A 13,448-nucleotide genomic window follows, 5' to 3' on the forward strand; every position below is an offset into this window, starting at 1 on the left:
GTCCATGCAGGGTTTCCAGATAGCAGACTGTCGGGATTCTTCAGGAGAAAAATGATGGAGTGATGGAAAGTAGGTGGTTTAGGGATGTTTTAAGGTTAATTGCAAAAGGATTTGCAGATGAGTACAAGAGAACCAGGTGATAAGCAGGGTGGCTCTCAGGGGTCTATGCTTGAGTACTCAGAAGGTTAAAAACCATAAACAGAGGTGGAAAAAAGAAAATGAGAAAAGCTGGGTTAGATGGCACAGATGGGTGGCCTGAGAGTCCCGAGTGTGGTATGTTAGGATCTGATGTTGGTAGGACGTCATCTACAGGCATGTAGGGAATACTGAAGCCAGTAGTTAGGGAGAGCACAAGAATGGGCCGAGCACATCTGAGGTCAGTGAGGTAAGCAGGTAGCATCAAGGAGACTAAGGGACCATGGCAGGAAGGGCAAGAGGCAACAGCTGCAGTGACATCTGAAAGTCACCCCCTGGGGTTAGCCATATGAAAGTTAGAGGTAACTGCCTGACAAGTTTTGTTGGACTTGAAATAGGGCAGATAAAAGGGTTCCAGTTGACCAGGAAGGAATGTAGGGAAGGATTAAAGTGACAAGTCCTAGTGAATTATAAAAGGGCACAGAGGGTAGAGGTGTGGGGACTCAGACAGAATATGGGTCCAGGTGTGCACATGTGTGTTTGGGTGCACACACTAGTGTAAGAAAATGATAGCAAGGGTTTAGTAAAAGGGAGCAAAGAATTCCTGGAGTGATGTTTGGCGCTGGACTCCAGGGAGGAGTTGTCAGCAGGATGAAAGGGGTGTGTGGTGTGGGCCTGGAGGGCAGTGCCTGGGAGCTAGGAGTGACTCTCAAGGTCAGAGGCTCTGTCCTTCCTGACTGTGTGCATTTGAGAGGTGGAGTCTGTTGGCTCCTGTGCTGTCTTGTTTCCGGGAAGTGGAGGAGGGAAGTGGAGTGAAGTCTGAAGTGCAGACTTCAGAGAGACAGCCCACGGCTCTAAGTTCAGGGAGCCAGAGCTTCACTGACAAACTTAGTGCACAGATGACTGATCCGCACCACAGCTTGCTCTGCAGCCTGCATTGCTCTGCAGGTTTGCTTTATGATTTGCAACCTGTAGATTCTTTTCATTTCCAGTCATTGTACACATATACAACTTCTTTAAACTGCTTTTTTTATGTTTACAGAATAAAAGACTATAGTGACAAGGTCTGAAATTGTCATTTACCTGTCAATTGCTTCCTGTTAGGAGAAGTGAACCTAGGAAGCAAGCGGGAGGTCTGGCCTCACTGTCTGACAAACCCCACCCCCACTTAAGGAGCGGCCTCAGCTCCCTGGCAGGAGCCCCTTCACTAACAGATCCTGACAGTAAGTACTTGGCTGCTCTAGGTTTTGTCTTTCTCCAGATAACTGTAGCGTCCATTGCTATACTGTGTTAAAATACCATGGCCAGAAAGAAGCTGACAGTTGTAGTTCCTCATGAAGAGAACTGAGGACAGGAACTGAAGCAGAGGCCATGGAGGAACACTGCTTACTGCTTTGCTCCCCATGACTTATCAGCTTCCTTTTTGATAGAACCTAGCTAGGCCCACCTGCCCGGGGCAGCGCTCACTGCGCAGTGAGCCTGGGCCCTGCTATCCTGGTAATTAATCAGGAAGGTGACCGCAGGCTTGCTTACCTTATAGGTCAGTCTGGTGGGAGCAGCTCCTTAGTTGATTGTTTCGTTCCTAGATGACTAGCTTGTGTTAGGTTGACAGAAAGCAAAAGTCTAGCCAAGCACGTGTGATATGATTACTATCGATTTTTTTTTTTTTTTTTTTTTTTTTTACAAAATCCTAATTTTAATCAGTTGGACAATATTCTTGTTATTTTCATTTCTTAATGTAGTCAGTATTCACCATGTTGTATTCTCCTTTGCTATGCTATTAAAATATTTTTTAGCAAGCTTCCTTTTTAACTGGTTTAGACTATTGATAGGTCTCTCTCTCTCTCTCTCTCTCTCTCTCTCTCTCTCTCTCTCTCTGTGTGTGTGTGTGTGTGTGTGTGTATGTGTATATTTCAGCTTACAGCTTGACTTAAACTTTTTAAATTTTTATGGATGTAATACACATTCAATACTCCAAAATTTAGTTTTGATTTTTCTCCGGCTGCAATATGTATGTCCTTCTGTGTTTTATCAACATGTTAGTCAGCCACATGATCACTAGGGAAGGCAAATACTGCTCTACAGAGTACTGCTTACCAGACTGTGAAATTTAGTAGGTTAGGTATCTCCAGTGGAATTTTGATTTGTAATATTGGCAACTTACGATGAGTGTTAGAGGCTGTCCCATTCCAAGAATGTTTCATGGACCTTTAAAATAACTTAATTTTTAAAAGAAGTTTTGGCATAGAGTGATTATTACAGGACTCCTGACATCAGGAGCTTGCATCTGAAGTGTGTTGTACTCTGGGTGCTGTGAATAGATCCAGAGGAGAGATAGCTAACACCACATAGGATAGCCAGGCTCCTGCACTATGCCCCTCTTATCATCATCCCATCCCTGCCCCTGGGACAACACTGCCAAGTCTTTAAAAAGCATGTGTGGACTTCACACCATCACATCAGTTCAGTATTTAATCAGCAGGTTAACTGAAGCAGATCCACTTGGACTTCACAGTATTGGGTCTCATGTATGTTTTTATTTTGATGATCATGTTCTAATGAAGAATAGTAAAATCTGATTTCTCTTCACACATGAATCCTTTACCCTTTACCAATGAGAAATACACAGGGAATGAATGATAGGACATGATTCTAGCCTCTGTTGATTGTAATTTATGATTGCTTTTCTAGGTTTTTCTGTATTCTTAGGGTTATAAATGCTCCCCCTGCCCCAAAGAGTTGATGTGGCTTAGAGAATGTTGTTCTGAGTTCCTTTCATGCAAGTATTTTTTTCCTGTCTACAGGTAAAAGGGGAAACATGGTCCTGAAGGATCTAAAATTGGTTGGTGAGAAAATTGGATCACTCGGGCTAGGTAACTAGATTTCAGTTTTAATATGATTGTTAAAATTGTCTTCCAGATTAAAATCTACGTAGCCTTCCTGCTGCTGTTCGGCAGATACTGAGGAACTGTCATGTGTCGTTCAGCCATGCCCTAGGGGATGACTGTAACAACTAGCTGGACAGACCTTTGTTTTGTATTCAGACTATAGTTGAGGAATGCCCCTGGCCTGGGCTTTCAGAGAAGACCTCCAGAAGAGACTGATCTAGTCAGAGCTGGATAACAGAAGGATTTGGTTAAGACTGGGTTAAGTTGATTCAGGGACATGGCTGTCTCTGGATGCTATGAGTACAAGATCCAGACCACAGGGAGTCAGTCTAGTGCAAGGCTCATACTTGTGAGAGGACAACTGTGGGCTGCTGTGTTATTTGGAGCAGGAGCAGGTGTAAGTAAACAGATTGCTATGGCAGTTAGAGAGCCATTGTGCACAGAACTGAGTTGTGGGCACACTGCAGGCTGGTGTAACACAGGGACCTCAAGAGACCCTTACTCTCTCACTGCCTTGAAGAAATGGTATAACCGGGTCACTTAGCCATCTCCTGTCCTCTTCAGACTGGTGTGATACTAAGTTGCTCTGTTATGAGAGCACTGGACTCTGGTGGGTTTGGAGTACTGCTTCTCAGGCAGGCTGGGGAGAAAGTACCATGTACCCTGTGCAGTTTGTGAACTTGGGCATGTCGTGGGCCAGTGCAGAGTATCTCTCCTGTTTCTGAACAACCACTCTGAATAGTGCAGAGCACCCAAGTGAAAGAGGAGAGGTTTATGTGAAGATTCCAGCTATGGCCCCGACTTAGGGCAAACTGTGCCTTTGTTTCTCCTCTGTTAAGTGGGACCAATAATATGTACCTCAGTTTTGAAGACTACACAGGATGTCACCATGTCTACATGCACAACAGTACAGAACCTGGCTCAGGGCCTCAAATGCTGCTTTCCTTTGTGTGTTGGTTGTTCCGTTTGCAGAGTAGATCTCTGAGCTGCCTCACTCTTGTTCCTCACAGTGGCCTGGAAGCCTGCTGGGTAAATGCTGAGTGGCTGCCAGTGCTGCTCTTCCTGGTCCATTGGCTGGGTGGGCCTGCTCTTCTTCCCCCATTATGTGTGAGCACGCCTGCAGGGGAGCTCTTTATCCTAGCACCTCAGTGCATTTTTGTCCCCTTCTTTGATCATGACACCTCAGGTGCTGCTCTGTCCCCTCATTCTGATGTGCTTCACCTTGTGGTGGTTCACCTGGTGCCAAGCCTCTGTTGGGCTCCCCCTAGTCATCATTCTTGTTCTTTTACCAAAGTGTGGGTTCCCTGCTCTGCTGAAGACAGCTCTGACTGGGCTATCAGAGTGAATAAAATGGCAGGTCACACTGCTTCCTTTCCCCTTCTGCTGGTATTTGAGTATACCTTGAGTTGAGATTGGGTGTTGTACAGGGCAGCATAGTGGGGCTTCATCAGATCCTATAGAAATAAGTAGTCTTGTTTAGTGGCCGCAGCACTGCCATTTGACCTCGGTTTCTGCTGTGAATGTGCACGACAAGATTGTGCATATAGTGAGCAATATAGAGCCAGATTCACAGAGGCTAATGTCAGTGATGTGCAGCTCTCCCCTAGGAAGAAACTGCTTTTGTTATTTGGAGAAACAGACTCTTCTGTTCTAAGGATAGTGTAAGCTTCTAGAGTCTTGGAACCTTCAGAATTTCCTGTGTTCTCCTTGGACATGATTTAAATATCACTTCATAGGAATTGGGTTTCATAGGATCAGTTTTAAAATAAAGCTTTTCAACACAATCTATTTTACGTTAACAAATTAAAAGGAGGCAAATGAGCTGGTCTTGTGGCACACAGCCTTGATGGAGGCCAGCCGGACTACACAGTGAGACTGAGTTAGGTAGATGACCCCTTCTAGAGACGAAAGTCCAGCACAGTGACTACGGTTGGGATACTGTAGTAAATACCTGAGGTTTCCTAAGACAGTCGAGCTTGTTTCTACCACATCTACGTTAACAGATGTCAGTGTTGTAATTTTACATTGTCCGTGTTAAGACATGCTATACATTACATAAGTGTGCATGATTTATAGGAAAGGTCCGTGTTAAGACATGCTATACATTACATAAGTGTGCATGATTTATAGTAAAGGTAGAAAGAAACAAACCTTTACAGATGATGTGTTTATAGACAGACGCTCCTGTTTACAGCAAGAGCGGTAGACCATAACAAACTTTGCAGAGTAGCAGGTCAGGCTTGACAAGCCCTGTGAAATCATCTCCAGCACATATTTTGTAGTGTTCATTATTTTGGTTTTGTTTTAATATTTATTTATGGGCTTGAAAGATGCCCCAGTGTTTAAAAGCACTGTCTGCTCTTTCAGAGGACCTGGGTTCAATTCCCAGCATTTATGTGGCAGCTCACAACTGTCTATGTCATAACTCTAATTCCAGGGGATATGATACCCTCCAAGGGCAGCAGCCAAACAACCTGACACCCCTGCAAGCAAAATACCCATACATGTAAAATAAAGATAAATTTTAAAAGTTATGCAAAATGTTTATTTAGAAAGCTACTCTTTCTTAGCTCATTGACTAATATTGGTCAGACACAAGAATGAATGCAAAAAAAAAAAAAAAAAAAAAAAAAAAAAAAAAACAAGTGGTAGACCAGGTGACAGAGCAAGACAAAGGCTGAGACAGAGCTCATATAGACAGAATGAAGAAAGTCAGTTACTGGCTGTGGGCAGCGTGTACCAGCCTCTCATTTAAATATATGTTCTGTTAAATGGACTCTTTCCAACTCATAACTTCCAGAAACGTAACAACCAGGAAGGCAGAGAGCCCGTGTGTGGCAGCGCACCAGGCAGTAAATATCTTGAGTTTGAATTAACTACAAATGCAGGAGGCAGAGAGTTCATTTGGCTTCTCGTGGGTCCAGACTGCAGCCCAGCTGTTCTGTCGCCCGAATTGGTTCCCTCTGTTGTACTGTCTTAATCCTTAGAGACACAGGAGTTGGGTCTTAGAGGCTCCAGTACATTATCAACTGCCACTGTTGTTTGTCTGGTGACACTTGTAGACCAACCGAGGCTGGGGTTTGTTATCAGAACATTTTCCCTCCTCTCTTTGCATGAGGACCAGACTGCTTTCTCTCGTTCTCTTGCAGCCCCTTAACTTTTGTGGCTGGATAGAGACAGCCTCCTTATTCCAGAGAAGAGCAACCCAGAAATTTGTCCCTGCCTGTTACTTCTCCTCAGGGGCTCCTCACCCCATGCCATGCCTCTCTCACCTGCCACTGGAGCCCTCACCCCAGTCATCTCCAGCTTCGCCACCTACCCGCGCCTTTCATTACCTTTAACTTTGATTCTTGCCTCTCCTACACACAGTTCTCCTTTTGAGAAGAGACATCGGGTCACTCTTCTATTCTACCAGCCCATCTTGCTCCACAGTGGTTGTCTCAAACATGGTCTTCATTGTGTTAGGTTTTGCTTCTCTTTAGGAACACATTCTCTTGGAACTTGTCCTCTCTGCCTTAGATTTCAGCTTAAGCTGCCTCAGAGTTCTTTCACCCACCACGCTCCCTTTGCTTTGTTGAACAGTGGAGAGCCTCTCTCTGTGTTAACTGCTATGCTATGGGAGACCTCTAAGAGTCACTCCAGAGTGTGATAGATGAATGATCAACTACTGTAAGAGAGTACTCTGCCCCCTCTAGGTCTTGAATCCTTTTCAGGTCTGGCCCCATGTTTTGGTGGACCCAGGACAGTATAGGCAGCAGCTCTGAGCAGTTCGCTCTGCAGCCTCCTCTGGTCCCTCAGACTCTTCTGTGCACTTCCCAGCAGCCGTTCTTCTCCATTAGGAGTGGTTGTCTTGTTTCTCTAGCATCTTTCCTTGACTGCTCTAAAAGACATTGGAATAACAGCTAATTTGTCACTGAGAGCTGTAAGTTAGTTCCTCAGATTCTTGTGTATATGAGGAAGCTTAAGGTCCTGCATTAGTAGCAGCTCTTTGGAACCTCTTGTGCACCAAACTCTATGAATTCAAAACTTTGTGGTTCAGGCCTGGCTGTGCTTGGACACAACCATGAAAGAGTGCCAAGTGCCTTTTGGGTGATAGGCTCACATGCACGCATTGTTGCCTCTTCACGCTTTCTGATTGTTTTTAAGATTTTTGCTGAACTATTGAGTTGAAGGTCATGGCAGTTGGAAACAGAGTGACTAGAGAAGTTGATGGTACCTTGCTGTTAGGTCACTTTTTCTGTTTTTGTGGTGATGAGGCTGGAGCCTACATCCATGAACATGCTGAGCAAATGTTCTACCATTGAGCTACACCCTACGCTCTGCTCATTAGGTCACAGGGCAGCATCATGGTGAGCTGCCGTATGATTAAGCCGCCTTCCTGAACCTAGAACACAGACAGGGTATTCACTAGTCAGCATATGATGCAATCACTCGAGCTGCTTTTATTATTTGCCTTCATTTTGTGTGGTAAAAATACTATTCCTGGGACTGGAAAATGGCTCCGTGGTTAAGAGTGAGTGTTGCTCTTGCAGCAGACCATGTTCATTTCACAGCACCACATGGTAGCGCACCACCACCATAACTCTGGTTTCAGAGACTCCAGTGCTCTCTTCTCCTTGGGCACTAGACCTGGCACACATACATACTATACATGTAGGCAAAATATGCATGCATGTAAAATAAATCTAAGAAACATTTAAATACTATTTTGGTACTTATGTTTTCATGAAGTAATATTCAATAATATATTGTTTTTTCAGGAAACATGCTTATTTAAAATAAGTATTTTAAACAATATATTTAACATTATCCTTTTTAAAAACTGATTGCCAGGGACTGGAGAAGATGAGGACTATGTTGATGATTTTAATAGGTAAGCAATACCTTGAGGTAAATATGTAAATTTTCTGAATACAGATATGGCAAAATTACATTGGGTTTGCTTCGTGTGTAATTCTCTTTTTCATGTTGATTGAAAGTACAGAAAGATAGTTAATCCAAAATTATATTTTGGGGTGACTTCTTCATCTTATAGTACAATACAGATGAGTATGTTTGCTATGTTGGGGGGTGGGAAGAATAAAGAAGTGGCTCAAATGTTGGCCTGTCACTCAAAACCAAGTCGCTAGCTTGGTTGAGGCACATTTTTGTCTTTGGGGGTGAGAATTGTCTGTATTTGACTTTAAGCAAAACTGCCTTCTTTAATGTGACTTTACTTAACATTTTGTTTGAGGTAACTTTCTTGTATGAATTGCCTACTAATAGGAAAATAATATTTGTTATAAATATTATTAGAAAATCCAAATTGCATGCCTGGGTATTTTGACAGTTTCTTTTAATTAGAGATTTCTATTTATTACAATAATTTATTGTACTGTGTTTTAGAAATAGGAATAGCATGTGGCAAGTGGCATTTGAGAAATGCAGGCTTTCCATGTGATTGCCACTATTGCCCTTGTCAGCTTTCTTAGATGATATATATATATATGAAGTTGATGTTTAATGTTGCTTTTGTATGGTACTTAGAGGATTAAGAATGTCTGGAAATTTTGCCCAATGGTAGTTGTTTTTCAGAGTTCTTTGTCATTTTCCACCTCTTATAATTAGTGCTAGCCATCGCTCAGAAAAAAGTGAGCTAAGTATTGGTGAAGAAATTGAAGAAGATCTTTCCATGGGAGTAGAGGACGTGAACACCAGTGATAAAGTAAGGAAGGTGCCAGAGTCTGATGACCCGTGTGAGCATGTCTGTTGCTCTGTCCACCCGATGACTCGTGTGAGCATGTCTGTTGCTCTGTCCACCTGATGACTCGTGTGAGCATGTCTGTTGCTCTGTCCACCTGATGACTCGTGTGAGCATGTCTGTTGCTCTGTCCACCTCACTTGTGTGAGGCCCAGTAAACGTATATGACTAGTAAAAAATTGTTGAAAATCACAAAAAGTTTATGACATATTCCAAGTCTGAAGCAAACCTTTAAGGGTCTGTGAGATTCAGCTGTTATTAGCTGGTACTTGTGCTCTGACAGGCCTCTGGGCTTGCTTCTGGTTAGAAGAGTGGCCACAAGGACTCAGGACTAGAGTCAGATGTTGCCTCTCTTAAGGTCACAGGTGAGGTTCTGTCTCCAGGGGGTAGGGGGTGGTCTTCTGGTCTTCTCAGGCTACCCAAGGCAGGGCAGCAAAAGGAAGCAGCCTTGGTTTGAGGTTAAAGACAGGAATCCATTGTTAAGATCCACACTGGGGCTTTTACCCAACAGAGATAAGCTGCAGCACCTCTGTTGACAACTTGGGTGGGTCTGCCTTCTCATGTTATAGAAGATGCCTGCCTCAAGCCTTCAAAGACAGGTGGGTATAGGCTAAAATCTGATTATCACATGAGAAGAAGGCCTTCAAGAAGGTGGTATTTTAAAAGGAGTAAGCAAAATATGGGTTTGTGTTATTTTTTGTGTTGGGTTTCCTTGTTGTCTGGTCCTGATGTAAGGGCCGCTGTCCTTGAGCTTGCTGTGTGTGGAAGGCCGGCCTCAACCCTGAACCAGGCTTCTCGCCTCCACCTTTCAGATGCCAGTTGTCTTAGATAAGCCATGAGTCTTAAGTCTCAGTTTCTTTTTGTTGGTGTGGCTTATTTCTTCCATTGTTCTTGATTGTTTTAGTTTCTTGTTTGTTTGTTTGGGAGGCGTTGTTTTTAGATTCAGTCTCTGACTGTTCTGGAACTCACAGAGATCCGCATGCCTTTTGCCTTCTAAGTGCTGCCACTGTGCCCAACTTTACAGTATCTTTTATACGGTGAAAATGTTAACACTTAAATGACACCAGGTGAGAGACTGTCTGTGATTACTGTCGCAGTATATAAGCAAACAGATGGTTCTTCTCTTCCCTTTACCCCAGCTGTCAGCCAGGAGAGGCAGAAAACAGTCTGAGGTCTTATCAAAGACTGTACTGAGCGTTATTATTTTTGTTTAGCATTTGTAATGGAATTCATGTTAGAGGTCAGCTACTAACTCATCTTCTTGGTAATGTCCCAGATTTCAAAACAGAAATAAGCAGGCTAGCTCAGCAATAGAGCACTTATGTAGCAAGCATGAGACTTGCGTTTGATTCCCAGCAGCAGCTAGCATTAACTGAGATGGGGAAGCAAGAGGAAGGAAAATTTTCAGATTTTCACAGGACTCGGCACTTTGACCACCCTGATTTGACACAGTGCAGGAGATCCTAGCCAAAGCAGTCAGGCAAGTGAGAGAACAGGCATCCACTCAGGGAAGGAAGAAATCAAATTGACATTTTTTTGCAGCAAGCTTGATCAAAATACATATAAAATACAAAGGAGTCTACCTTAAAGCTATTAGAACTGATTAACAGACTGAGCCTAGCACAGAATCACACAGAAGTCAGCAGCATGGCTGTACACCAGCAGCACAGTGTAAAAGAGAAACGGGAAAGCCCGTTTGCCGCGTCTTTCCTCGATTTAGCTGAGAACTAAACCCAGCAGGCCGACGTCTGCTGTAGATTGTGACATACCATTTGTGTCCATAGTCCCCACTCTTGACTGTAGTCTAAAATTAGCATTAACATAGTGTTCAGTTGTTTTGCAAATAAAATGGATTGCTTTAGTGAGTTTATTATTTAATATCGACGAGTAAAAAAATACAAATCCAGAGGACTTTGGATTTTGCAGTGTCTGGGCTTTTTTGATTTTCTTTTTAAAAAATATAACAACTTTAGTTAAGGTTATGTACAATAATTACACTTTTCTTTGTGACTGATAGTTGTATACCAAGACTGCTGTTTGGCCATGAAGAGACTCTATTTTTAATATGTCCTGTATCCAAAAAGTAACAAAAAAAGATGCAAAGGGCCAGATGAGCATAGTTAAGAGAGCGTCAGGGAGTTTGCAGAGGAGACTTGTTCTCACCCAGTGCCTCTGTTCCCTGTAAGCCATCTCTAGTCCAAGGACCTCTCTAACCAGGCTACAGAAGATAAATTACAGTTTTATAAATTGTATATTTAAATCCTAACTGTATACAGATTGATTCAGACTTTGCTTATACTGATTTTTCTCTTTCTTTTGGACAACAAAGCTCGATGACCTCACACAAGACCTGACTGTTTCCCAGCTCAGCGATGTCGCTGACTATCTGGAAGACGTTGCATAGACAGGAAAAGGAAGTATTCTGATCAACAGGACAAACGACTCATTGGCTCCGTTTTCCTCAGTCACTCTTGCTGGAATGTCCGCTCCTGCTGGTGCCTTGCACTTCAAAAAGACTGCAGATATTTTTAAAAGTTAACTTTTCAGTTTAGTAAACAAATACTTCCTATATGAGCCCATGTCTAGGAGATTTAATATTCTTAATTTGGTTTAGCTGCATATCTCCAAGGAAATCATCTGTAGTCAGGCTCATTATAGCAAGGGAACCCTGAAATATCAGTGTTAAAGAGCAGAAAGAGGGTCAGTACAGCCATGGTTTGTGCCATTGTGTGTCTGTGGCTGCTCCAGGAATCTTTGAAACCTTAGCGTTAGCCATTGAGAGCTCACCCACTTAAGTGTGTATCAGGTGGGTTAGCCCAGAGCTGGTGAGCTAATCTGGTAAGTCAGTGATGCTTAAAGAGTATCAGTACAATTAAATTGGATCTGTGAACTTTATTTTGTATCTCCTTCCATTTGGAAGGTTTGTTAGACCATTAAGGTTATATTAAAGTACTCTGTACTATTAGTTTTGCTTGTTTTAAACTAGAAAGGGTTAGTACTCTTAATTCATAGACTTGTCAATAACAGTTACCAGTTAAGATCACGTTCTTCCTGCTGTCTGTAAGCAGCTGTAGTCACATATTACTTCATTACAGTCGTAATTTATTATTTCTAAAAATGCCTTGAAATATTCAATACCAAAATGCATCTGAAACCATTAAGCAGTGCTTTCATTTCAGATCTGTAAGTTGATTATATTTAAATCCAAATTGGAGTGAAATAGTAGTGATGGCCTAAGACCATGTTTATTCAGTTTGACAAACTTTGTATACTGTACATAATTGTATACTGTACATAATTGCATTGTAGTCCTTTAAAAATAAAGCCAATAATAGAATTTTTGGCAGATTTAATTTTCACCATTGTATGTAGTGCTTCAGAGATACAGGCCACTGGCATCTGTAATGCTCAAGTATTTAAAATGTGCAGATAGAAACTCAGCCCAGTACTTGCACAGTCATACCACTAAACATTGGGAGTACATGAAACTTAGATGTATTTTATTTCAATTATGACTATTAAAAGCCACCTTTATTATTAAAAAGAGAAATTGGAAATCATTGATCCATGTTAAGTGAGTGAGCAGGTGCTGTGGTTTGTATCAGTGCCACCTTCCAGACTACGGTTGCCTAAGCACAGTGACATTTATCGGGTCGGGTCGTAAGTGTAGAGGAAATGAAAATGTAGTAAAACTTGGGCTCTGACAGTAGAGTCTGGCTTTTTAAAGCTTAAGTGAAACTGAGCTATAATAGTCATCAGGAGGAGGAAGTGGGGCAGAGACAGCAGGCGGCCTGGAAGCCCCCACACGGCGCTCGCTGCCTGCTTCTCATGCTTTACTCAGGAGCAGCAGTGGATGGGGATGCTGAGTGCTTGTCAGAAACTGCACTGCCCTGTGTCATCTCTTCAGTACTGTGGGAAAGCCCTGGAGCTGCCGAGCCTCGTGTCTGGATCAGATGTGTGGTTTAACACTTGGTAGGCACTACAGTCAGTGAACTGACCTGCAAGCATGGCAGGATGTGGCTTTTTATATTTGAGGAAGACTTTCCAACAGTCAAATGTGAAATTTGTCACTTTCTATTATGTTCCAGTGACTGACCTTTTGGTAAGTCTTGAGAGGGTGGAAAGAAAAAGCCAAACTGCAACTTCGTGGTCAGCACTACATGCAGATAAGATATTGAATACTTCTTTTAAAAAAAAAAATGTGAAATTCACCAGGGAAGAAGTGGTATTCCTTGCTTAGATATTGTTAACCTGTTAAACCTTAGTGTGTGAAGTGACAGATTCTGCATGTAAGAAATGCTTCTTTGAAAAGTGAATTAAAATGTTGGCCGGCAGTAATCTATATTTTACAGTGTTGGTTTTTTTTAAATGCCCTACAGGACTTTGCTTTGTAAAATGCCGTTTCGTTTTGATGAGCCACTGTCTTGCCCCTCATGTATTACAGCAGCAGTTGTTCATGGTGCAGATGGTGCTCCTGCCTCCCTCGTTCCTCGTGCGTCTGTAGCCTCTGTTCGCTGTCCTAGAACTGCGTCCTGCAGGCCCTGCAGCTTCTGCACCCCACAGCTCCTCGAGTTGTTTGTATTCATCTTTCCTTGTCTGAAATGGTGGCTTCCTTGAAGCCACACAAGGCTGATTTTCAGTGACAGTGTCACACTAGACCAGGTGCCCCTCTCTCCACTTACGTG

General features: G+C 42.7%; 1 protein-coding gene across 4 annotated transcripts in view; it reads left to right on the forward strand.

The window, feature by feature from the left end:
- Positions 1 to 13,105, forward strand: part of Cep43 (centrosomal protein 43) — a 30,687-nt gene extending 17,582 nt beyond the window's left edge. For all 4 annotated transcript variants that reach the window (XM_076926612.1, XM_076926610.1, XM_076926611.1 and 1 more), the window contains 5 exons: positions 1,240 to 1,358; positions 2,940 to 3,008; positions 7,857 to 7,896; positions 8,631 to 8,727; positions 11,093 to 13,105. In XM_076926612.1, the coding sequence (XP_076782727.1) occupies positions 1,240 to 1,358; positions 2,940 to 3,008; positions 7,857 to 7,896; positions 8,631 to 8,727; positions 11,093 to 11,167 (400 nt within the window). In that variant the 3' untranslated portion in view covers positions 11,168 to 13,105. The remainder of the gene's footprint in view (positions 1 to 1,239; positions 1,359 to 2,939; positions 3,009 to 7,856; positions 7,897 to 8,630; positions 8,728 to 11,092) is intronic.
- Positions 13,106 to 13,448: the final 343 nt, after the last annotated feature.

Source organism: Arvicanthis niloticus, chromosome 28, assembly GCF_011762505.2.
Source record: "Arvicanthis niloticus isolate mArvNil1 chromosome 28, mArvNil1.pat.X, whole genome shotgun sequence".
NCBI lineage: Eukaryota > Metazoa > Chordata > Mammalia > Rodentia > Muridae > Arvicanthis > Arvicanthis niloticus.